Below are 24,340 nucleotides of genomic sequence, written 5' to 3'. Positions count from 1 at the left end.
CGCGTTATTCTCCTTACCTACCCTGCTCGTCCCGGTCCCCGCAGCCTCCGGGACACAGCGCCTCAACGCCGTGGCTTTTGAGCAAATGGAACTCCACCCACTCCTCTGTTCTTCCCGGCCTCCCAGGCCGCTCTGGAGGTTCTTCCTCCTCCTCACCTTTAGAAGCTCCCGCTCCTCCTTGGAGAGTGTGTTCAAGCCACACCTTCCTGCTACCGGTCAAACCGACACTCTTGTCAAGCCCCACACCCCCACCCAGCTCACAACCGAGACGGCCTCCTCCGGGGCCCGCCTCCCTCTCCCCCGGAGCCGGCCTCCCCCCGGGCCCCTGTCCCTCGGCCTTCCAGCCTGTCCTCCCTCTCGTCCTCCATGCAGGCCCTCCCTCACACTGGGCCCTGAGGGATCGTCTAAACACCCAGGTCTGAGCCTCTTCCTGTCACCTCCAGGCACAGGCGCGCGGAGCGATGCAGTGACCTCTCGACTAGTGAGCAGCGTCAGGCGGGGACATTCAGCCGCGAAAGTCTCGGAGGTGCCCTCGGAAGGCCACTTCCCTGGTCCCGCGGTCTCACTGCCTGACCGGTCTGATCCTCTTTTCTCTTCTTTCTCTTCTCTTCTCTCCTCTTCCTTGTCTCTTTCTCTCTCTCTTCCCCTCTCTCTCTTTCCTCTCTCCACTCTCCCTCTCTCATTCCCCACGCACATTCGCCCAACAGCTGCAATCTGGAAGAAATTACTCTCCCTAAACAACCAGACTTCCCAAGTTTCAGGAAATTCCAAGCCGGGCAGGGGGAGGGGCCGGGCGGGGGGCGCGCCCCGCGCAGCCCGCACCCCCGCGCGCGTCCTCGCCGCACACCCCGCCCGGGCCTCCTCCCCCCTCCACGCTCAACCCGGAGGGGCCTCAGCCTTTCCACTGCAGCCTTCTGGTCCTTTCAGTCCTAGAGGCAAACTTTCGGGGGATCAGGAAGGCTGGGCGGGGCCTGCGCCTTAACCCTGTCCGCCCCAGACGGACCGAGCTGGACTGCGCGGTGACGCGGCGCCCGTTTGGGCTCCTACCATGGCCCCCGAGAGGGGCTGACGCTTGAGTCCGGGTGCAGGTAAAGACGGGCCGCGACGCCAAGGGTGGGGCCCAGACTCCAGAGTCTGAGCTGGGGAGGGGCTGGGACCCCCTGCCTCCAGGGCTGAGGAGGAAGCGCCGAGAGCCAGGACCCCTAGGACCCGAGAGAGAAGGGCCTGAGGAGGTGGCACCGGGGGCCCGGACGCCTGGGTCCTGACCCCTGCCAGGTCCCGTCATGACACTTCCCTTGGCAGGTGAGATCCGGCGGGGAGGAAGGAGGAAGAAGGCACGGGCCTGGGACTGGCAGGCCGAGGCGGGCTCCGAACCCAGGACGGGGCGTCCCAGCTTGAGCCAAGTCTGAGCGCGCGGGACCCGCTCAGGGAGGACCGCGAGGTAAGTGGGGCGCCGTGGTGGGCCGGGGCCCCGGTCAGGCCCGGCGGGAAACGGGACCGACGCCGGGGAGCCCGCCGCCACTGGAGTCCGGGCCGCAGCCACGTGGCCTCAGGAAGTGCGCCCTGCAGCCCCGAGGGGCCGGGGTCTTTTCCTCCAGGGTCCCCCCGCTGCGCCTCACCGCCTCTCCCACGGGCTGGGAACCAGTTGGGCCAGATCTGGAGCGGGTTGTGACTTCCGTCCTGGCATGGCTGGGGCCTGGAGGGGACGGAGGAGAACCAGCTGTGTCCTCCGCCTCAGCAGCTGGAGCGCGCAGGGAAGGGAGGAGGCGGAGGAGGGCCGCAGCCCAGGACGCTGGGACAGGAGGTCAGGTCCCATACTGGCTCCTGCCACTCTGCCCGCTTCACATTTGTCACAGACAACGGCCCCTCTGTGGCAGTCTTGGCCGAGTGACGGGCTTTTTCTGATTGTGACCTCATTGCACGCAGCACACAACTTGGCTGGAGGGTGCTTAGAGCCCTTATTTGAGAGATCAGGAGGCTCCGAGAAGTGGGGCGACTTGCATTAAAAAACAAAGGAAAGCGAAGCAAAACAAAAAGCCATTTCTGTCACTATCCTCATCGGGAATGGAAAAAGAGAGAGAGAGAACCAAACAAATATGGTTGAGGGTGTAGGACATCCCTGGCCTTGATTTAAAATCAAAACATCATCTTTTCCATGGGAGGCATGTCCCCCGCCCCCGCCCTATCCTGTGGGGCTATGTGGGGGATGGAAAGCCGGCCTTAGACTTGCAGTTCATCTGCTGGCATCCAAATCGGGCCCTCAGCCTTGCTGCTGTGTGACCCAGGGCAAGTTACCCCTCCTCTCTGTGCCTCAGCCGCCACATCTGTAAAATGGCCGTTATAGCAGTGGTCGGTCTCCCCCTGCTTCTCTGAGGATCACAGGTGCGTTCATCTGAGGGAAGCACACAGGCATCCGCCTGGCTCAGAAGAAGTGCTTGGGGAAGGAAAGGTCAGCATCCCGAGATCACTTTGTGACCACCCCTTCCACGCAGGCATTTTGACCCAGCCAAGTAAACTGAGATTTCAGGTTGCAGAAGTTGGTTCAGGGTCCTATAGAAAGGAGACAGCAGCCTAGGTGTGTTTGATGTCAGAAACCAAAGCTTTGAGGTGCTTCCAGGTGCCGGAAAATGGCAGTGTCATCTCCTGATAGGGCAACAGGAAAGTGGGATGTGGCCAAGAGCTTCCCAGGTTCACGTTTGTGCAAAGGGCCAAGAGGTAATGGAAGCAGTGACTCTGGTCTCTGGAGTCTCACCGAGCTGGCTTTGTAACCTTGGGCAAGTCACATACTCTCTCTGAGGTCTGTTTCCTTGTGTGGGACACGAGACAGTAACCTAAGGTGGGACTCGACTGAGCACATGTTGAGCGAGCGTTTACTGTGTGCTGGGTACCAGGCTAAGGCTTTCATGGCCAACATCTCCCCTCCCCTTGAAAAGAGACTACAAAGTATCATGTGAGTATCATTCCTTTTTCAGGATGAGGAAATGAAGTCAGAAATGTTAAGTAACTTGCCCAAAGCCACACAGCAATGGGCACAGGCAGATCCAAACCTGGGCAGCGGGCTGTCTGAGTTCGGCTCTTTTCACCTATAGCTCACAGCAGAGGATTAAATGGGCACTGACTGAACATTTAATTTTTTTTTAATCATTATTTTAAACTGTGAGTTGAGATTCATTAATGAGCAGAGGTCAGCATTTAAAATAATAAAATTGATTAGAATTTGAAAATATCCAAGTGCCCGGCATGCAATAACAGTTAAGTCTTGTTTCCGCACACTTTTTCCCCCCTTCCACGAGGGCAGAGGGGGAAGGCGTGGTGACTGTTTGCCCAGGTCGCTATAAAAATACATTTATTCATCTAGGTTTGAGGTCAGAGAAGTCTGAGAAACACTGCAGAAGTGGTGAACCAAGACTGGTTTTCCCAGAGAATAAATGTAGTGCATGTGCATGTGTGTGTGTGTGTGTGTGTGGGGGGGGGGGTAGGGCAGAGGGCAGTTCTCCCAGCACGACCATATACAACGATTTTAAGTGCTTTTGGCTTTACCTTTTTTTCCACTTTATCACTGATATTTCCCAGGGTGCTCATGACTAAGAGCCATGCTGGCTCCTTCGCTTTCCGCCTAGGATCTGACCAGATTTAAATCTTGTTGCACGGTGATTGTTTGGAGACACACATATCCGGCCCCTCAACACTAGCACGACCAATGGGCCAGCACCTGTTTTTTGTTTTGTTTTTTATTATTATTATTTTTTTATTTTATTATTTATTTATTTATTTATTTATTTATTTATTTTCCTGAAGCTGGAAACGGGGAGAGACAGTCAGACATACTCCCGCATGCGCCCAACCGTGATCCACCCGGCACGCCCACCAGGGGCGATGCTCTGCCCACCAGGGGGCGATGCTCTTCCCCTCCGGGGCATCGCTCTGCCGTGACCAGAGCCACTCTAGCGCCTGGGACAGAGGCCAAGGAGCCATCCCCAGCGCCCGGGCCATCTTTGCTCCAATGGAGCCTTGGCTGCGGGAGGGGAAGAGAGAGACAGAGAGGAAGGAGGGGGTGGGGGTGGAGAAGCAAATGGGCACCTCTCCCTTGTGCCCTGGCCGGGAATCGAACCCGGGTCCCCCGCAAGCCAGGCCGACGCTCTACCGCTGAGCCAACCGGCCAGGGCCTGTTGTTGTTGTTTTTTTTTTTTTAAATGAGAGGAGGAGGGAGAGACAGACTCCCACATGGGCCCAGACCCGGATCCACCGACAACCCTCATCTAGGGCTGATGCAGGAATCAACCCAGCTATCCTCAGCACTGGGGATATCAATCAAGCCACTGGCTGCGAGAAGAGAAGAGAGAGAGAAGGGGAAGAGGGTGGCATGGAGGAGAGAAGTAGATGGTTGCTTCTCATGTGTGCCCTGACCAGGGATGGAACCCAGGACATCCATATACTGGGCTGACGACGCTGTAATCACTGAGCTAACCAGCCGGGGCAGGCCTGCACCCTTTACATATAGTTTTCAATGTAGTTTTTCTTTGAGCTTTTCCATGTGTTCTGCAAGGGAACTAGTGATGTTTTGTCCATTTTACAGAGAGGAAACAGACAGAGAGCATGTCATGTGTCCCAGTGCATACAGCTAGCAAAGTCATACAGCCTGCAGAGGGTGGGGCCTCAATTCAACTAGATAGAGGATCGTTGGTTAGAACAGTGGTGACTGTTAATACAAAGGCAAAGGTCATCAGAGGCCCTCCCAAAAGTTTCATAAAAACAGCCCAGATCTAGGATGTGGGCAAAGGTTGGCAGGATTTGCATGTAACATGAATCCTGTGCGGCCACATGGCCAGAGGATACCTGGCTAACAGTTCACACGCTGCCAGCTTCCAGTGTAGGCAGGCCACGTTGCCAATTTTTTCACCCAGTGACATGCGCCTTATTGTCCTTATCCTTCAGGAAGTGAGATATCGTCTCTTTCAAAATCAAATAAGTCTAATGAGGACAGACGGTGGCTGTATGCCGATTCCCAGGACCACCCTGAACCTCCCCACTCAGAAACTTCAGGCAGGACCCTCTGTATATACGAAACTTGTATTTTACCATCACGTTGGTATAAAGACAGATAGAATCCAGACATTGGAAAATCAAACATTTCAGTATTTTCCCCAGCCTCCGGAGGTGGGTGGGCCCTAGGCACTGTGCCCGCTGCCCTTCCTGGGCACAGCCAGCCCTGAGTTCAGGAATCCGCTTGTGTGCGCTGGGGTTTCGGTCAAGTTCGGGAAGCGCTCCAGAGGGTCGCTCGTGGCCTGGCCTCTAGGCACCTCGTGGAATCAGCACAGAGCGCTGGGCGTGGGCAGAGCTAACGTTGAATCTGAGCTGTGAATCAAACCAGCTGCGGCCTCGAGGCCTCTGGGAGCCTCAGTTTGCCTGCACGTAAAATGGGAGTAATCCGGCCCTGGCCGGTTGGCTCGGCGGTAGAGCGTCGGCCTGGCGTGCGGGGGACCGGGGTTCGATTCCCGGCCAGGGCACATAGGAGAAGTGCCCATTTGCTTCTCCACTCTCACCCCCTCCTTCCTCTCTGTCTCTCTCTTCCCCTCCCACAGCCAAGGCTCCATTGGAGCAAAGATGTCCCGGGCGCTGGGGATGGCTCCTTGGCCTCTGCCCCAGGCGCTAGAGTGGCTCTGGTCGCGGCAGAGCGATGCCCCGGAGGGGCAGAGCATCGCCCCCTGGTGGGCAGAGCATCGCCCCTGGTGGGCGTGCCGGGTGGATCCCGGTCGGGCGCATGCGGGAGTCTGTCTGTCTCTCCCCGTTTCCAGCTTAAGAAAAAATTAAAAAAAAAAAAAATGGGAATAATCTCCCCCTAAGCCCCTATCATCCTCTCCCAATGGGGGACGTCCCGGGAAGGGCCGTGAGTTCCAGGGCTCAGGGTGTGGCGCGCACAGGGCTGCCCCGTGGATGGAGGCTGCGCTGACCCGCCCCTCCCCCGCAGATGCCGGTGCTGAAGCAGTTGGGCCCAGTGCAGCCCAAGAAGCGGCCTGAGCGCGGTGCCCTCTCCATCTCCGCACCGCTCGGCGACTTTCGCCACACGCTGCACGTGGGGCGCAGCGGCGACGCCTTTGGGGACACTTCGTTCCTGAGCCGCCATGGCGGAGGGCCGCCCCCCGAGCCCCGGGCGCCGCCGGCTGGGGCCCCGCGCTCCGCACCGCCGCCCGCTGTGCCGCAGCCCCCGCCGCCCGCCCTCCGCGCGCCCGCCGATCCGCTGCTGTCCTTCCACCTGGACCTGGGCCCCTCGATGCTGGACGCGGTGCTGGGCGTCATGGATGCGGAGCGCCCGGGGACCGCGGCTGCTAAGCCCGCCGCGGACCCCGGCTCCGGGGCGCAGCGCTCCAGGGCCAGCTGCAGCCCCGACGCGGACCTCGAGCTGGACGACGTTATCGGCCTGTAGGCTCCCGGTCCCCCGCGCCCTTGCTGTCCCGCACCCCATTTCTTTATACATAAACGGCTAAGGTCTGTGTCGCGGTTCTGTCTGGTCACTGCGCACGTGGGAAGGGGGTGTTAATGGGGTCCCGGAGCCTTTAAGAGTCGGGTGTGTCACCTGGAGTTCTAGTCCCGGTGGAGACCCGTTAGGAGAGCCCAGGGGCGTGGTCAGGCGGGGCCCAGGGTGTTCGCTCCACACAGCCTGGGTCGCTCACTCTGGACTGAGCGCCGCAGCTCGCCGGGCACGGCCTGACTTGCTCCAGCGGCTGGGTTGAGGACAGTGGACACTACCCGGGCGAGCCTCAGTAAAGTGGCCGGGAAGAAGCGTGGTTCCCTGGAGAAGGGCCCCTTGTTCCCCAGAGGTGTGTTGGCCCGAACATGAGGGAGACAGCAACGTCGTCAATCTGAGCTAAGAAACTCAGTTTGCTTTTGCAGCGGTCTGGTTGACCCAGAGGGGCGTGGCTGAACATGCAAATAGTGTGGCGGGTGCCAGACAAGCTCACCAAGTCCGCCCATGGGAGGCGGGGCTTCCAATGCAAATAAGACGGGGCGGGGCCGCACAGATAAATCATTTGGACAGGGGGCGGGGCCACACCTGTGACCCGCCAGTCCGGGGAGTGGGCTGGGACAGGTTCCCCAGGATACCGCGGAGGGCAATCCACTTGGGTCGGAGTCCAAGGCCCTGCGAGCAAGCGGGTGTACTTCCCGGGGCGGTGACTTCACAGTTGGGTCATCCCCCTAGTTCCCATGGCGGCGGCCGGAGAGGCCGAGTCACCCCCGGCAGCTCCCGCCGCGGAGCCCCTTCCTCCGCCGGCCTGCCGCTTCTTCTTGGAGGGCCGCTGCCGCTTCGGCGCCCGCTGCCGCCAGCCCCACCCCGGGGCCCCAGCGCCGGCTCGGCCTAGGTGCGAGACTGGGACCGGAACCGGGGCCAGGACCAAAAAGCCGCCGCTGCGCACTGCGGCGGCCGTCATCCAGCGAATCCGCTGGGACCCGCGCCTGGACCCGGCCGACTTCTCGGTGGGCTACACCGACCGCTTCCTGGGCGTCCTGGAGGAACCCTTCAGCGCCTTCTGCTGGGACGAGCCGCTAGCGGCGCTCGGGCCGGGCCTGCTAGCCGTCCCGCAGCACCGCGTGCGCTACTTCCGCTTCCGCGGCCGCGTTGTGTGGGACCGCGCCTCGCGCACTGACCGAGTCTTCGGCTCCGGCTTGGCGGAGGGCCGCGGGCCCACCATCCTGGACGTCCTAGACCACGAGGACGCGCTCGGGGCCGGAGCTGCGCCCGAGGTCGAAGATGCGTCTGATGAGAACGCGCGCGGGGCCGCAGATGCGCAGGACAACGGGGACACCGATGGGGCAGGGGTGGCACAGGACTACCTAGCTGTGGCTCTCAGTGGCGCCCAAGTAGGGCACGGAGAGCCAGTCTGGACGGATGCCACAGACCAGAGCCTGGTGCTGGCAGGGGACTCTATGGAGGACCAGGAGCTGGGCAGGGCCGCTGGCAAGCCTTCACCATGGGTGGAGCCGCAAAGTGTTTTGAAATCGGCCAAGATCAGAGAAGCGCAGACTGTGGCAGACCTGGGGCTTTTCCCTGGAGAGGGCTTCCTTCAGACAAAAGAGTGGGGTCCTGGGACGTGGCCCGAAGACCTTGGAGAGGACATTGTGACGAAAGCCTCGGCTCCTCGCCAGCCTCGCCCTACACACTTTGTGGCCCTCATGGTATCCGAGCCTGGGCTGCAGGCTGGGGTGGCCAGGGCCCAGGAAGAGCTGGTCCGAGCCATGCCTTCGTGTGCTGCTTTTATGGTACCTCCGCAGGACCTGCACCTGACACTGGCCCTGTTGAGGCTGGGGGGACCTCGGGACATGGCGGCCGCTGTCCGTGCGTTAAGACGCGCCCTCTCGGCCCCAGAACTTAAGGCACCCCTGCAGCTGAGGTTTAGGCAGCTGGTACTCCTGGGCTCCCATGTACTCTGTGCACCACCCTCCCCCTCCCTGGAGAGCATGGCCCATGTGCTGAGCCAGAAGCTGGAGGCTGAGGGGCTGAGAGTGCTGTGGCCCCTAGGGGGGCTGTGCCCCCACCTCACCCTAGCCAAGGTGCCCAGGGGCTGCCCAGGCCAGCTCCCCAAGCCAGGGGTCAGCCTAGGCCAGGAGCTGGGAAGCCAGCTCCTGACACAACTCTGGCTGTGCCGCATAGGGAGGGCAGGGGGCACCTACCAGCCCCTGGCTGAGATCCCCCTGTGCTGACAGTCCCGGATCTCTGGGGCAGACAAGTCAGATCTCAACCCCAAACACTGGAGGAGATCTAGTCTAAGCAGGAGAGTCAGGACACACGCTCTCTCTCTCTCTCTTTAATTTTGGTTTCTCTCAAGCTTCCAAACGGACTCAGTGCTCCAAGAAAAGAATGAAGGAAAGAAAGGGGAGGGGAGAGGAAGGGGGGGGGAGGCAGAGGAGGAATATCTGGAAAAAAAGCAGCCTGACAGTCCAGCTGTTTGCAAACTCATTGCACATCCTCCAGTTACATGGCAGAAGAGGAAGGGAGGGCGAAAAGAAAAGGGGAGGGAGAAATAACTTAAATAAACAGACACAAAAAGAAAAGGAGGAAACATGACGTGTGAGCTGGTGATCCATGAAGGTGGGGAGAGGGAACCGTTTACCTGTGTTGAACCAAGGGAGGAGGGAGCAGGAGTAGGAAGAGGGAGGGAAGGGGGGAAAAAATAGAAACATTGGGATGGAGGGAGGAGGGGACACGAGACAACTTAGTACAACTGCAGACGAGGCGGCCCGGCCGGTGAGGTCCCGCGATGGCCTCCGGAGTCCTCAGTGCGAGGTGGCGGTGTGGATCTGCTGGTGGCGTGGTGTGGCATCGGCGTTTCTGGGGCGGGAGCCGTGGGCAGGACACAGTCTCTACGGCTTCCCTCACCCCGAACACTTAGGCCCCGGAGGGCTGGGCAACAAGAGTCTGTGGTGAGGTAGGCAGACGGGCGACAAGCGGCGGGCGGCGAGCTGGTGCCCCCACCGCGGCGGGCACGGGCGGAGCAGCCTGTCTTCTTGCCCTGGCCCCCCGGCATGGGACGGGCCAGGGTGCCGGGTTGGTACCGGAGTACAAGCTCGAGAGAGAGAGAGAGAAAACACTGAGACAGCATTAGTAGAGGTGCAGGGTGGACAGGCCAAGCCCCCAACCCTCCGCTGCCCACCCATCCTCCCCATCCCATCCCTCTGAGGCAAAAAATAAAAATGTAGAAAAAAATCTCTGTACACGCTCCCCAGTAGGAAAACGGGGGCCGGGATGGTGGCTCTTCCTGGAGCCCACTACCCACAATTAATTTACAACCCAAGTCCATGGCTCAAAAAAATCTGCAGAGGCTGCAGTGGGGGCTGCAACCCCAACCCGCCCGCCCCTCCGCTCGGTGCTCAGAAGGCAGACAGCTGCGCCAGGCTGAGGCGGCAGTCGATGCTGGCGTTGTCCGGGCCCATGTAGGCCAGGCCCAGGGGCTCTAGGAAGGCCCGGCAGGCAGCCTCGCCCTCGAAGGCCAGCTCGGCCTGCAGGTAGGAGACAGGCAGCGCAGGGCGGAAGCTACGGAAACAAGAGGAGAAGGTGATGAGGCCGGCAGCAGGCGGGGCCCCACGAGCGGGGCGTGGGCACCCCACCTTCGGACACCCAGTTTCCTTAGCACATGACCTGCTGACCTCTGGCACCCAACCGCCTCCCCGCCTCTGGGGCTTGCAGAGCCCTAATGGGCTGATGACCCCAGCCCGTTGTGCCCTCCTTACCCCCACTTACCTGTGCAGGGGGCCAGGAAGGAGGGGGGGAGGGCCCAGCCAGCTCTTCCGCTGCTCCAGGGCCTGAGCAGTCCCTCCGAAGAGGGCCACTGTGGCCGAGGGGCGGGGCCCGGCAAAGGGAGTGACCCACTGGGACAGAAGGGGTGGCAGAGCTGCTACTCTGGGGGCCTGACCCTTGCGGGACCCCAATCCTGGGTCCCAGCGCCCCAGGAGCATCTCAGGCCCAGGCATGGCTAGCACTTCCTACCCCTCAAGCAGGAATGTCGGGTTACCAAGAAGACATCCCTCACTGAGCACTGGGCCGGCCCTGGATTAGCCGCTGAGGGCTGCCCCACTGACTCAGGGAGTCCTGCCTGTAAGCTGAGTCACCCTGCCCTCACAACAAACAGGAAACTGCAGGCCCAGAGGCACCGCCACTGGCCAGTGTTGTCTAGGAAGCAGGTGGCAGGAAGTACCTGGCTGTCTGTGGCAGCACAGGAGAGCCTGTTGCCCCCATGTCTGAGCTGGCCCCATGGCCACCCTGCAGGGACCTGACTCTAGGATGGACAGACATATCTGCCAAGGAAAGACAGCGCCAACCTCAGAGGTGGGGAATGTGGGCTTGAGGCCAGTGACAGGCCAGGACCCCTCCCACAACGCACGGGGCTGTCTGTGTCCCCACTCAAGTCCAAGCACACACGAACAAACAAGGAAACAGTTGCTGGCCCAGCTATACCCTCTGACTGCCTGAGGCTCGGCAACCAGAACCACCCTGCAGGGACCTGCCAGGCCACCGGGAGTGGATGTAGAGGGTCCTTCAAAGCCACCTCCCCCTCCTCATTGCTGTTTAGTGAGAAGGTCCTATGTATCCTTGTCCTCCCAAGTTTCTGCCCCAGGTCCTCTTCTTTGTCTGTAGCCCCAGAACGTGTCCCTAACCTGGTCCCTCCCCAGCCCAAACCAGCCCCATGGCTGCTAAGCTAACAGACACGGCATTCGAGGCCGCAGTCCGCACTGACCCCGACCAGGGTTTCTCATCCTTGGGAAAACAAACTGAGGCCCAACTGTGTGTTGTGGGGCTCCGTGCCCATTATGGGCTGGTCTGCAGCATCCCTGGTCTCTTCCCATCACAGGCCAGGAGCACCCCAAGTTGTGACCATGGAATAGTCCCCCTGACACTGCCCTATGTCCCTGGTAGAAACTCCCTGCAGAAAACCATAAACCCCAAACTTGTGAGCACCCGTGGGCACACACATCTGGGGAACAGAGATCATGCCCTGCCCCCTGCCGTTTCCCTAACACTTTTTTGCATCCTCAAAGGACTCAAGTATGAATGAGGCCCTGTCCCATCAGACCAGAAGCAGCCAAGAGTGGGGCCGTGTACTCTGGTTTGTCTCTAGAGCAGGAGCTCAGTGAGGAGAGCCACAGACGCAGGGTGGAGGCCTCCCAGGGAGGGAGCCCGAAGAAGCCTGGCCCTGGCCTGGGTGATGTGAGTGGGAGGAGCAGCAAGAAGTAGGGGGAGCCCTAAGATGAGAGATGGAGAAGGGGGGCGGGAGACACAGCAGGGCCAGGACAGAGGAGGGCTGTGTGAGGGTGCAGGGGACAGGAGGGGAGGACAAGAAGTGATGGGACCAGGCGGGAGAGCAGAGATGGGACGGATGAAGGATGGGAGCTGGAGGCCCAACTCCAGGTGTGCAGAAAGGGAGGAGAGCTCGGCTGCACATACGTTTTGATCATGGCCTTGAGGGCGGCCCTGCGCTCCCGGTCCGCGAACTTGTCTATGAGGTAGCCAGACATACAGGGTGCGTGGCTGTACAGCCGGAAGAAGCGGTGGTAGTTGCCCAGCGCCCAGGCTGCCCGCAGCGCCAAGGCATGGGCCACGCACGGGTCCGTCTTCAGCTCCCGCGTCAGGTAAGCCAGCTCCGTGGTGATGTCTGCGGTGGGGACAGGTGGTCAGTGGGGCCCAAACCCTCAGGGTGGGTGGCCAGGTCCTCCCGCCACACCTCTTACCGCCAGAGTTCTTGGTGAAGATGTAGTAGAGGATGCGGTAGGCGGTGAACTCGCCCACGTTGCCCGGCAGGCTCTCTGTGTACAGGGACTTGAGCTGAGCCTGGCACTGGTTGAACTCCTCGTGGTCACCCTGGCAGGCCGTTGGGGCATGGAGGGAGAGGAAGAAGACAATGAGGCTGAGGAAAGAGCCCAGGGTGCGCCCGGGAGCAGCCCAGCAGCGGCAGCCCGCTCACCTTCTCCAAGGCGATGCGGGCATGCGTCTCGTAGACCTCCACCGTGAACTCGGTGCGCACACCTTGTACCTGGGGCAGAGGGCAGGGGAGTCAGGCCAGAGCAGGCCAAGGGCAGCCCCCACCCAGGTCCTGGCCCAGCCCCTCACCGTCAGGTCCTGCCGAATGGACTTCATCTGCTCGCAGGCAAAGGCGTAGTCCTGCTTCTCTTTCCACTGGGACTTGACCATGCACAGTGACTTCTTCAACACCTGGAAGGCAATCCCGCGGGCTCAGTGGGCCAGGCCAGCAGAGAAGGGACACACGGAGCCCTGGGAAGTCCCGCTAATGAGATGTTTGCAATCAGAGCTACAACAGCACACCCACTGAGGGGCCCCTGATGTGAACAAGAGCTCCCAGGACAGGGACAATGAGCACAAGCACCCGGCCCATGCGCCCCAATCCCCGGGCCTCCATGAGGACGCTGGGGTCCTTCAGCCCTGTCTTGAGTCGGACCTGGAAGCCCAGGGCTCCGAGGCATGAGCAGTCTGTGCCCGCAAGATGCCCCCAGGCCAGTGCTCACCGCCACAGGGCGCACGGTGGACGGGTCCGGGGCACAGGTGAGCCGCAGGTAGTGCTTGGTGATGTCGGAGCAGGTGCCTACTATCTGCAGCTCCTGCCAGTCAGGATCAGTGCCGCTGCTGTCCAGGTTGCCCACCTGCAGCACCAGGGGCTCAAGGCGCAGGCGGCGCGAGTGTCCGTGCTGGAAGCGCGCCGCCCGCTTCTGCTTCTTCAGCTCACGCTCAGGGTCCTCGCACTCTAGCACCGCCATCCTTTTGCGGTTGCGCTTGGTGGAGGCCAGGTCATGCCTGGGATGGGGGAGGGCCAGTGAAGGGGGTCAGCGGTGGGCAGTGCCCGGCTCCCAGCACTGCTGAGGGCACGGTGCCCTTGCCATCACCCCTTCCAAGTCCCTACCTACTGTTCCAGGGCTCACCTCTTCCCACGCTGCGCTCGGCCACGGCCCCGGTCCATGTGGGCCCCCCGACCGCCCCGGCCCTTGGGGGGAGGGTTCCTGCGACCCACAGGCTGGCACTCATTGCCAGAGTAGGAGCTGTCTGAGTCCGAGTCACTGTGTGGGAGAGGCAGGAAGGTGAGGCTAGGCCGGCTCCCAGCGGGCCCACCCTGCCCCGGCCCGGAGGCCCCCCACAACTACCTGCGGCGGAAGTGGCGGGTTGGGGACCGGGAGGAGGAGCGGGACCGCGAGTCTGTGCTGGAGGAGGAGCTGTGGTCCTTCATAAAGACGTTGCGGTTGCCGAACTTGGCAAAGCTGCCCCGTGCTCGGCTGGAGCCCCCAGCCCCCGGGGTCCCTCGTTGTGACTGGGCACCCCCGCCCCTGGTTGTGGTGCCTGCCCCCCGGGGAGGGTGCAGGCTGCTGGGGGCCTCCCATCGCTTCTTCTTGGGGCTCTCCACCACAGACTCCCGAGATAGCCTGAGGACAGACCAGGACATCACCAACCTGTGCCCCGCCCCGCCTGCCCGGGGACAACCACAACCCACTGGGAAGGCGGGCGCTCAGGTGACTCCCTGCAAGAACTGGAACAGGAGGTAGACCGTCTCCCTTGTCTGCAGTGGTCTCTGCTGCTGAGCCCCCCTGTTCCCCACCCCTGAGCCCCCACAGCCGCCCCAGCACCCAGGCAGACCCAGCCCGTCTGCAGGCGGGACTCACCCAGGCAGAGGCTCCCGGCTCCAGTCAATCGTGTAGGCCGAGCCGTCCTGGAGCCGGGCCTGCAGCACCTCCTTGAGCAGCTTCTCCGTGCGGTCCTTGTCCTCCTCCGACTCACAGGCCGTGAAGCAGCGCTCCACGTACTCCTTCATGTCCTGCGGCCAGTCGTCGGGCTTCCCAGACAGGCTACCCCTGGACGAGGGCCACGTGGGGACTCAGCGGGACAGCACCCAGCCCGCTGAGCCTGTCACCACCACTGCGCCACAGGCTGATGCTCACACAGATGTGACTGCAGCATTTGTCCCCCCTCCCATTTAACGCTCACAGCAATCTCCTGGGAGCGAGCCCCTCCCCCACCCAGGGGAGCAGAGGGAGCTCAGGGTGCAGAGAGCCACACCTGTGGTTCTGGGCCTTCTCGGGGTTGGGCTGGGGGCTGAAGCCGCTGTGCTGGCCCTCTGAGGTGGAGCTGAAGTTCTGGCTGGTGACAGCGAAGGGCCGCTTCTGAATGTTGAATTTGAGACCACCAGTCCCAGGGGCTGCTACAAAGGAGAGGGGACAGCAAAAGCTGGGGTTAGGCTCGCCCCAGGCTGCCGGGAATAGGAAGCCCAGCTGCAGGGGACCACCGCAAGGCCTCGGGATGAGCCCAGCGCCCAGAAGTGACACCCAGCACCCCGTGCCCCCTGCCCGGGAGCTCCGAGCCACAGCCTGGCCTCTCCAGGCTGCCCACTCACGCTTCATGCGGCTCCACAGCTGCTGGCCCTTCTTTGGCTTGGTGGGCTCACTGTAGGTGTGTGGCCCGTAGGCCTGGCCCGCGCCGGGCCCCGCCTGGCTGTGCTGCGTGGCTGGGGCTGTCCCAGGCTGGGGGCCACTGCTCAGAGAGTGAGCCCCATGCGGGGTGTTGGAGGGCTGAGGGGGCTGGGCTGCCGGCAGCTGCTGCGGAGGGGCCTGGTAGGACATGCTATCGTCCATGCCAGGGACGGGGGGCTGTCGGAGGAAGTGGTGCTGAGGGCAGGGCAGTCTCTGGGCTGCTCTCACACTCGGTATCAGTCACATCGCATGCTCTCAACTCTGCCATGACTGTCACGTGCAGCCTGGACGTTTCTAACTGCCCTTCCACAGCGAAGAGGACCCAGGCCCAGACAGGGGCTACCCTCCTGTGGCCCCGGCTGTTGAGTGGCAGCCCCCGCAGCCCCATGCGGATGGTCTGATCCACGTCCCATGCCAGGCAAGGCGCAAAGGTGATTACACACAAGCACAGCAGCCCTGTCATAACCCAGCCACCCCCTCTGAGCTGGCTGCACTACACGTGACCTGCACTCGCACCACTAGAGAGGGTGCTAGGATTCAAATGCAGCTCCGCCTCCCTATACTGGTCACACCTCGCTGCCCAGGGGCACACTCTGTGTAAGGCCAAGGTATGTGCAAGAGGGCACACATGGTGGGTAGTCAGAAGACAACGCTGCCTCCCACAGGCTGCTGCTCCCCCCGACATACCAAGAACCCAGGCCCTGGCCTCGCCAAGGGTGAGGGACTAAACCCAGTCCGCTCTCTCCACCTCTGCTCAGCCCTCCCCCTGCCCAGAGCAGGACTTGTTTGGCAGAAGGGACAAGGCTGGCGGGACAACAAAACACAGCAACCCTGCTGGTGGCCCCGTCCCGGCACGGAGACAGCTGGGTGGTTACCTGGTTCAGACTGCTCTGGTGCTGAGCGGCTGCTGGCTGCTGGGCTGTGGCGGAGCCGTATGAGCCAGCCATCCCGTACTGCGAGGGGGAGCCGTAGCTCTGGTACATGCTCTGTAGGGCAGAAGGAGGGTCAGCGGTGGCCAGAGCAGCCCGGACACCCCCACCGCTCCCCCTGCTCCTTTCCTCTGAGACCTCCGTGAGACTGCAGTGAGCGCATGTGCAGGGGTTGGGGGGTACTCACCACGGGGTAGTAGTAGCTGTAGGGGTAGGCGTAGCTGTACTGCTGGTACCACTGGTAGTACTGCTGCTGCTGCAGGGCTGAGGCCTCTGCCTGTGACACATACTGTGGGGAGAGGCCACACACCGTCAGCATGAGCAGTGGGGGCCCACACCCCACCAAGATCAGGCCTGTTTCCCGGTTAACTGCCAAAAACAGAACTGGGGCCACTTCTCTACTGAGAGCCACCGCCCCTGCTATCAGACCCTCAGATTCCAGCACCTCAGGGATGAGGACAAGGGGCGCCCTGGACACCAAGGAAACAGTCCTTGCATCCCCCACTCTGGGGCTCCTTGAGTGTCTTCAGAACACTCTGACCTGGTGACACTAGAGGACTCCAAGTGTGCCACCCCAGCAGGGTGCCCAGGCCCACGGGGCCTCCTCACCTGCGCATTGGCCACAGGACCATTGCTGCTGGCCTTGGAGGAGCTGCCTGCAGCGCCTGCCTTGCTGATGCTGGCCAGGGCCTGCCGGGCCTTCTCCCACTCTGGGTTCTCGTGCATGGGCGTCTCCATGCCGTTCTCCCGGCCCGCCCCGGCCACCATGCTGTACTGAGAGGACCTGCGGAGAGCACACATCTTATCAGCCTGCTGTCCCCATTGCGCCCACTGGGTGAGGTGGAAAAGCCCCCGGGGTCGCCCCTGGGGAAGGGTCCCAGGTCCTGCTCTGTCCAGTGCAGCCTGCATTTCCCAATCTATGATGCACTAATACCCAATCTGTTGCAGTTTTCCGTGTGGAATGAATGAGATGATCGATCTAAAGGACTTTTGCAGGTGCCTGGCACACAAGCACTTGTTAAAAATCAGGCAGTCAGGGTAAATACCAGTTTCTGCAGAACTTATCGTGCGTGGGACCTGGTGCCAAGTGAGTCTAAGTATTCTATCAACTAAAGCATTCTGTCTGACACCACCCCACTCAGCAGATTATAATCACACTGTTCTGGAAAAAAGGAAGGACTTAACAGCCAGTGGGCCCCACCCCCAGGGACTCTGCCTCCCTTCCCCCACAGTGTATGCAGTCCCATCCCAGAGGAGGACCTGGGACTTGCGTCCTCCAGCCCACTAACCAGTCTGTGCCACGCTGATCACCCACGTTGGCCGCCATCTGGACCTTGGGGTGTAAGGGGCGGACCTCGGGAGCCAGACTGCTTTCTCGCTGTCTGAGAAAAACAATGAGTTGGGAGACTTGGGAAGCAGCAATAAACATGACACAAAGGGGGGGGGGGGGCGCGGGAGAAGCAGATGAACTCAAGAGCCAGGCAGAAAAGGGGGTCTGAGGAGGAGGAGAAGACCTTGAGGGAAACCATCTAAAGCAAAATGCTGAGGGGTGAAGGGCCACCCTTCCAGGGGAAGTCTTCTGAGCTTTCACTTTCAACGGGGGGGGGGGGGGGGAGAGATAAGAAGGACCCAAAACTCACGAAAGGGAAAGACCCAGGGAAACCCTGACACAGCAGAAGGCCAGGGAGCAGGGTGAGAACCCGTCAGTCACGGTGAGGAGTCCACAGGTTCCTGAGAAAGCAGGAGACAAGCCAAAGCCAGTCCCCCCCCCCCCCCCCAGGCTGGGAGACCTCTGCAGAGAGATCATAGTCTGAGGGAGCCTGGAGCAAAGAACAGCGGGAAAGAGAAGGAAAAAAAACGAGGCAAACGGCATTTATGAAGTTTCTCCCAGAAACAGGGTGAAGGTGAGGGTGCCAAGAAGTCAGAGGGAAGAAACGTTTTTTAGAAAGTTCTTTAGAGAACAAGGTCAGAAAAAGTTCCCCAAGGAGAGAAAGAGCCCGCGTGGGAAGTTCCCAGAGGGCGGGCAGGGGGAGGAGGCCAGCCCGGGGCGCGCGCGCGCGCGCACGCCTGTGTGTGTGGGTCCATCCGGGGAGACAGCGGCCAGATGCCTGAACTCTTTCGAAAGATGAGTAGGGTAGAGAGGAGCACAAGAAAATGAGTGGGTATCTTGGGGGCTAAAATTAAAAGAATAATGACAAGCTGGGACGCAAACCGAGTCCCGCCGGAAGATCCGACAGCCCTTCCAAGAAGCGAGGGCCTAAGAACAGGGGCCTGGAGCTGGGGAAAGCCCTGGACAAGTTCTTCATGAGAAAAGAGAAGTGGCCGCGGGAGAAGGGCGGCGGTGGGGGGATCAGGTCATGCGAGGAACACTGGGGCGATGGCGGCACCGGAAGACGACTGGCGAAGGCCTGGCGAGGGGAGGGAGCAACGGGAGGGGTGAGGTGTAAAAGGTGTAAAGGAGGGAAGCACCTGACCAAACGGCAAGCACGAGGCGGAAAGAGCCCGTGTGAAGTAAGAGCCAGCTGGGGTCCCCGGGCCTGGCCCGGGCCGCGCATGCGTACCACGTTCCCAGGAAGAAGGCGCTAGCACCACCCGTCGCCTGGGACAACGCTGGCGTCCCTGTGGAATCCCTTGTCAGTGGGAGCTAAAAGGGCGGGGGGGAGGGGGACTAGACGTTCCAAGAAACCGACAGGGAGCTAGGACCAACAACACAGGCCCGAGGGTGAGCGGCCGCGCGCCCCACCCCGCGTGCGCAGGCGCAGTGCCGCGCGCGTCCGCCACACCCTGTCGACGCTCGCGCGCGCGTCCCGTCTGTTGGGGTTGACAGACACCCAAGGCCTTGGGCCCGCAGGGATGTAGGGCCGAAAGGAGACGCCATGCCTATCCGCCCGCCCGCCCGCCCTCTGCTCCTCACACCCACCTCGGCCGTCCGCCTCGGGGACTCGGCAGCAGCGGACCACGGCGATAACAACCTGGCCGCGGGATTGCTCGCAAGCCGGCTGACTCTAGTCTTCCTTGGGTTTGGACGTACCGACCGCTGCGTCCTGGCGTCACACGGAGGACTGGCTCCGCCTGCGTCGCCCCGCACAGCCAATGGGCGCCGCGATCTGGGTTTGAGCCCGCCCTCCCGCCTACGCAGTGACCTGGTGGGCGCAGGGCAATCCCGGAGACGGGGCGGGGACGGTGTCCCCGAGGGGACATGCGCCGCAGAGTTGGATGTTGTGTCCGTCTACGCAGCCGCGTTTTGGCTGCGTTACCGGTAGCCATCGTTGTTATGGTTTAAACTAAATCATCTTAGCTCGTTTACACATAAACGAGGATGATGGGACGTGTAAGGTGGAAGCCAGGGGAAGAGAATGACGGACTCAAAGAAATGAGGTAAAAATTCGCCCCACCGGAAATAGAAGCTTCCCTAGTAAATAAAACGGGAACGGCGCGTGCAAACGCTCGGAGACGGGGAACGGGCCCCGCTGGGGGGATGGAGGGAAGGGTGGTGTTCCGACAGAATGCACGTGTGGGGTCCTGGCGTTAAGACGCAGGTCCTGTCAGGTGGAGGCCCCCAGTGAGATTGGCCGTGTAAGACCCCTCCTCACGGAGTGGGCTGCAGCAGACGTTGGTAGCTGGCCAGCCTCTGGCAGTTGCCATTTGGAAACGGAATTTGGCTGATTTGAAACATTTGGAGTCTTGAGACTGTTTGGTTACTCAGCAAACTGTTCAAAGACTGTCCAAGAGGCACTTCTAGCAGTACACCACCCAAGGACTGACTCCCACGTAGACAGGTCCAGACACCATGATCCTGACAACTCTCACTACTGCCAAGATAGAAGGCATACAGCTCAAGTCCACCGCAGCCGGCTGAAGCTTGCGTTCCCAGCAGAGACACCTTTGTGGACAGCGAAGACTGACCCCGCCAACCCTTGTAAGCTGACCCTGAGAAGGACAGCATGCCCTGCTTCAGCCACAAACCAGAAGTTAACTGGTCCACGCATGGAGACTTTGGGGAGGGAGGGAAACTAAGGTAAATGAAAGTTATGTATGTGCTCATAGCTACCACTATAGAATAACCTGTGAATATTGGTCATGTGTCCAATAGGCTGCTTAGGAAAAGGACACCTCCAAAAAGCAATCTTTAAAAGAGGATTACTTAGTACTAACTTAGTCTTTGCTGAAGGTTAAGGTTTTTAAAAATCAAGAGTTTTGACTAGAAAGGAATTGTATGGTTTTGATAATAGAAGGTATAAGGTGTAGAGGTACTAAAAAGTAAGTTGTTATGAAGGCCAGTTATTCCTGGATAAGAAAGTGCATAAAAGTTGAAGGTTTATGTAAGTTGCAGAAGGTTTGTGTAAGTTGCAGAAGGTTTGTGCAAGTTGTAAGAAGTTAGTACAGAGAAGAAAAATGCAAGGCAGAAAGAAATTAGTCCGTAAAGCTTGTAGTACTAAGGGCACACTATCAGCGTGCCAGCACATACTAGGGAGGACCCCTGACCTAATTAGCTTATAGCTACAGCTAAAGTAGAAAATTCTCATGAGCCCCAGCCTTATACCATTCTCCCCACTGATGAAGAATCAAGGATTTGATTTATGCCCAAAAGAGATGGGGGAATGTTAGATTCAAGGAGTACTGACATGCTGGGGCTGCCAAGAGTGTACAAGGTCCCTGTGACGCTGAGAACAAAGAGTTCAGCAACATCCTGCATTGAGTCAGAGACCCTTATCAGAAGTTTATGTTTGAAACTCTCCACTGAGCAATACCCCCCCCCCCCGTAACTGCGCACGACCTCCCTAGCCAATGACTAACAGCCACATCAGCTTCTGTATGATGCTTGCTCATCCTAGACAGCCACCCTATAAAAAGGAGCCATTTTAGAAGCTCGGAGCTGCAGTCCCTGTGCAGGTTTGGGGGGCTGCAGTCCCTGCGCAGGTTTGGGGGGCTGCAGTGCTCCAGTCTCTTTGGAGGCGTGGGTTGCCTGCAGTCCCTGTGCAGGTTTGGGGGGCTGCAGTCCCTGTGCAGGTTTGGGGGGCTGCAGTCCCTGTGCAGGATTGGGGGACTGCAGTCCCTGTGCAGGTTTGGGGGGCTGCAGTCCCTGCGCAGTTTGTTGGCTGCGCAGGTTTGGTTGGCTGCAGTGCTCCAGTCTCTTCGGAGGCGTGGGTTACCTGCATCCCTGCGCAGGTTTGGGGGGCTGCAGTGCTCCCTTGCATGGGTTGCCTGCAGTCCCTGTGCAGGTCTGCAATAAAACGTATAAAATTCACTTTGTGTCTGCTGCGGCCTATCTCGCTGGGATGTAACATCAGGCGGAGCAATTTGGGCCAACTCTGTAAACAGACGTTTTGTTAAAGAAATTCCTGTTAACAGCCCTGGCGGAGTTGCTCAGTTGGTTAGCGTGTGGGCTCAGTACGCGAAGGTTACAAGTTCTCTCCCGGGTCAGGGCACTTAGAGGAACAGATGGATGTTTCTGTCTCTCTCCCATACTCTCTAAAATCAATAACTAAATTAAAAAAAAACAAAACTTGTAACGAAACTTCCGAGTGTGCTGTTGCCAGGACTCCGATAAAATTACCTAGCCCGGTGCTGGTGATAATAATAGCTGGTGGCGGCGCAGTATTTTTAAAAATGGGCGGCTTCCTCCCCATTTTCTGCTATTATAAACTTTCCTATTGATACCTACATATCATGTTCCTGTTAGCGTGCGTCACCTTTTCCCACCTTTTTACTTTATTGAATTAAACTTTGTGTTCGAGAATAATTAAAAAAAATTTTGCCCTGGCCGGTTTGCTCAGTGGTAGAGCATCGGCCTGGCGTGCGTAAGTCCCGAGTTCGATTCCCGGCCAGGGCACACAGGAGAAGCGCCCATCTGCTTCTCCACCCCTCCCCCTCTCCTTCCTCTCTGTCTCTCTTCCCCTCCGGGCGCTAGAGTGGCTCTGGTCGGGACAGAGCATCGCCCCCTGGTGGGCGTGCCGGGTGGATCCCAGTCGGGCGCATGCGGGAGTCTGTCTGACTGCCTCCCCGTTTCCAGCTTCAGAAAAATACCAAAAAAAAAAAAAAAAAAAAAAAAAAAAATTAATTAAAAAAATTTTTTAATGTTTTATTGGTTTTTTTTTTTTTTAGAGAGGAAGGGAGAAGAGCAGGAGAGGGAGACAGAAACATCTGTTCCTGGATCTGCCCTGACCTGGAATCGAACCAGCAACCTCTGCACTCCAGGTCGATGCTCTAACCAGCCAAGCTATCAGGCCAGGGAAGGAGAATAATTTCAGACTGACGAAAATGCTGCAGAGAATGTAGGCTCCTGCATATCCTCCACCCACTTTCCCCTAATGCTATCACCTCACCTTACTGTAACACGTTTGTTAAAGCTAAGAAACCAACGTTGGCACATTACTACTAACTGAACGACCGGCTTTATTTGAATGTCACCATTTTTCCCACTAATGTTTGAGTCCAATCCAGGGTATCCACGGGGTATTTAGTATTTCTTTAGTTTTCTAGTTTATTACCCCTGTATTTAAGGTGGGTTCATGTAGATAGCATCTGGCTGGATCTTTTTACCCAAGTGTGCAAACTTTGCTTTTTATTTTTTATTTTTTTATTTTTTGTATTTTTCTGAAGCTAGAAACCGGGAGAGAGAGTCAGAGAGACTCCCGCATGCGCCCGACCGGGATCCACCCAGCACGCCCACCAGGGGGTGACGCTCTGTCCACCAGGGGGCGTCGCTCTGCCGCGACCAGAGCCAATCTAGCGCCTGGGGCAGAGGCCAAGGAGCCATCCCCAGCGCCTGGGCCATCTTTGCTCCAATGGAGCCTCAGCTGCGGGAGGGGAAGAGAGAGACAGAGAGGAAGGAGAGGGGGAGGGGTGGAGAAGCAAATGGGCACTTCTCCTGTGTGCCCTGGCCGGGAATCGAACCCGGGACTTCTGCACGCCAGGCCGACGCTCTACCACTGAGCCAACCGGCCAGGGCCCAAACTTTGCTTTTTAAAAAGCAGTGTTCGTACTGTCTATTTTAAAAGAGAGAGAGAGAGAGAGAGAAATCAATGTGTTGTTCCACTAATTTACGCATTCATTGATTGATTTTTGTATTTGTCCTGACCAGGGATGGAACCTGCAACCTTTGTGTATCAGGATGATACTCTAACCAACTGAACTACACAGCCAGGGCTGTAACTTCTTTAATGTGATGATGATGATGATGATGATTATTTTTGACAGAGTCAGAAAGAGAGTCAGAGAGAGGGACAGATAGGGACAGACAGACAGGAAGGGAGAGAGATGAGAAACATCAATTCTTTGTTGCGGCATCTTAGTTGTTCATTGATTGCTTTTTCATATGTGCCTTGACCAGGGGCTACAGCAGAGTGAGTGACCCCTTGCTCAAGCCAGCGACCTTGGGCTCAAGCTGGTGAACCTTGCTCAAACTAGATGAGCCTGCGCTCAAGCTGGTGACCTTGGGCTCAAGCCCGCGACCCTGGGCTTCAAGCCTGCGACCATGGGGTCATGTCTATGATCCTGCACTCAAACTGGTGAGCCTACGATCAAGCCGACGACCTCGGGGTTTTGAACCTGGGTCCTCCGCGTCCCAGTCCAACACTATCCACTGCACCACTGCCTAGTCAGGCTAATGTGATTATTAAATGTGCTTACATTTAAAAACATCAACTTGCTATTGGTTTATTTGTCCATCTTTTCTTTCCTTTTTTTTTAGAGTTTAAAATGAGTTTATTAGTGAAGCGCTGAGGCAGAGAGTGGGATATTCCACAGGCAGAGCAACTGCCCACCTTGATTTGCTCCCCTTTTCCTCTGTTTCTGCCTTCTTTCTGTTTGAGCATTTTTGAAAACTAGACTTTGTTTTTTAGAGCAGTTTCAAGTTTCAGGTGGGGCCTCTGGGAGGCGCTGTGCCTCAGTTTTCCTCCCCTGTCCGGTGGTGGGAAACTGATGACCTGGGGCTGTGGCGATTTCAGGACCCAGCAAGAGGTTTTCTCTCTCTCCAGGATGTCTCTTCTTCCTTGCCCGGTGTCTGGAGTCTTGAGCCCTGTTCTTGTTTCATGTATCTCCTCTGGCTTTTGGGTTATTTCAGGAAGGAGAACAAATCCAGTACAGTTTTGATTTTATCCCCCATAGTTTTCGTAGGGTTGCAATGCACAGCTTTGGGGGCGCATGCTTGAGCACCCCGGGGTTCCCACCCCCTCCTCAACAGGGAATGTTAGCACTTCTTTAATTTTATGAGAACTGGATGGTAAAAAATGGCCTCTGTTTCTTTGCTATATGTATTTTTTAGAAGAACAACATAGTTTCCCCCAGACTATCCATTTGCTCTTTTATCGTGTTTTTGTCAGTCCACCATTTGTCAAGTAGATTACCTTTTTCTTTCTAACTTTAGGCTGTCTTGTTTAAAATCCACCCCATCTAAGCAGGACCTAGATTATATAGAATTCTCTTTTTCTCTTGAAACACTGCTGTCCCTT

General features: G+C 58.7%; 3 protein-coding genes across 6 annotated transcripts; 2 read left to right on the top strand and 1 right to left on the bottom strand.

The window, feature by feature from the left end:
* The first annotated feature begins 541 nt into the window (after positions 1 to 541).
* CDC42EP5 (CDC42 effector protein 5) lies at positions 542 to 6,491 on the top strand. The gene is made up of 3 exons (XM_066374368.1): positions 542 to 1,088; positions 1,303 to 1,441; positions 5,969 to 6,491. The coding sequence occupies exon 3, from the start codon at positions 5,969 to 5,971 to the stop codon at positions 6,422 to 6,424; it is 456 nt and encodes a 151-aa protein (XP_066230465.1). The 5' UTR covers positions 542 to 1,088; positions 1,303 to 1,441; the 3' UTR covers positions 6,425 to 6,491.
* Positions 6,492 to 6,561: 70 nt separating this feature from the next.
* LENG9 (leukocyte receptor cluster member 9) lies at positions 6,562 to 8,868 on the top strand. Its single transcript, XM_066374366.1, has one exon. The coding sequence runs from the start codon at positions 7,204 to 7,206 to the stop codon at positions 8,695 to 8,697; it is 1,494 nt and encodes a 497-aa protein (XP_066230463.1). The 5' UTR covers positions 6,562 to 7,203; the 3' UTR covers positions 8,698 to 8,868.
* On the bottom strand, positions 8,787 to 19,265 carry LENG8 (leukocyte receptor cluster member 8). 4 transcript variants are annotated; one of them, XM_066374363.1, is made up of 16 exons: positions 18,808 to 19,265; positions 17,177 to 17,269; positions 16,497 to 16,671; positions 16,075 to 16,176; positions 15,834 to 15,944; positions 14,883 to 15,135; positions 14,549 to 14,690; positions 14,155 to 14,343; positions 13,642 to 13,917; positions 13,423 to 13,557; positions 13,012 to 13,297; positions 12,599 to 12,700; positions 12,453 to 12,521; positions 12,220 to 12,349; positions 11,936 to 12,143; positions 8,787 to 10,027 (listed from the first exon to the last, which is right to left on the bottom strand). In XM_066374363.1, the coding sequence occupies exons 1-16, from the start codon at positions 19,152 to 19,154 to the stop codon at positions 9,865 to 9,867; spliced, it is 2,781 nt and encodes a 926-aa protein (XP_066230460.1). In that variant the 5' UTR covers positions 19,155 to 19,265; the 3' UTR covers positions 8,787 to 9,864. The 4 variants fall into 4 exon arrangements, with proteins under 4 accessions (XP_066230460.1, XP_066230459.1, XP_066230461.1 ...); XM_066374362.1 differs by lacking the exon at positions 8,787 to 10,027 and having other exon boundaries at positions 11,531 to 12,143; XM_066374364.1 differs by lacking the exon at positions 8,787 to 10,027 and having other exon boundaries at positions 11,531 to 12,143; positions 17,177 to 17,265; positions 18,808 to 18,908.
* Positions 19,266 to 24,340: the final 5,075 nt, after the last annotated feature.

This window comes from Saccopteryx leptura, chromosome 3, assembly GCF_036850995.1.
Source record: "Saccopteryx leptura isolate mSacLep1 chromosome 3, mSacLep1_pri_phased_curated, whole genome shotgun sequence".
In the NCBI taxonomy this organism is placed as follows: domain Eukaryota; kingdom Metazoa; phylum Chordata; class Mammalia; order Chiroptera; family Emballonuridae; genus Saccopteryx; species Saccopteryx leptura.
This window is presented reverse-complemented; position numbering and strand designations above follow the sequence as displayed.

Bases quoted from the DNA above. Each gene is read 5' to 3' on its own strand.
- CDC42EP5 (XM_066374368.1), top strand. From the start codon at position 5,969: ATGCCGGTGCTGAAGCAGTTGGGCCCAGTGCAGCCCAAGAAGCGGCCT.
- LENG9 (XM_066374366.1), top strand. From the start codon at position 7,204: ATGGCGGCGGCCGGAGAGGCCGAGTCACCCCCGGCAGCTCCCGCCGCG.
- LENG8 (XM_066374362.1), bottom strand. From the start codon at position 19,154: ATGGCTACCGGTAACGCAGCCAAAACGCGGCTGCGTAGACGGACACAA. The intron at 17,270-18,807 runs GTGGGTGTGAGG...TGTTTTTCTCAG, and splicing joins CCCCGAGGCGGACGGCCGAG to ACAGCGAGAAAGCAGTCTGG. The intron at 13,918-14,154 runs GTGAGTCCCGCC...GTCTGTCCTCAG, and splicing joins AGCCGGGAGCCTCTGCCTGG to GCTATCTCGGGAGTCTGTGG.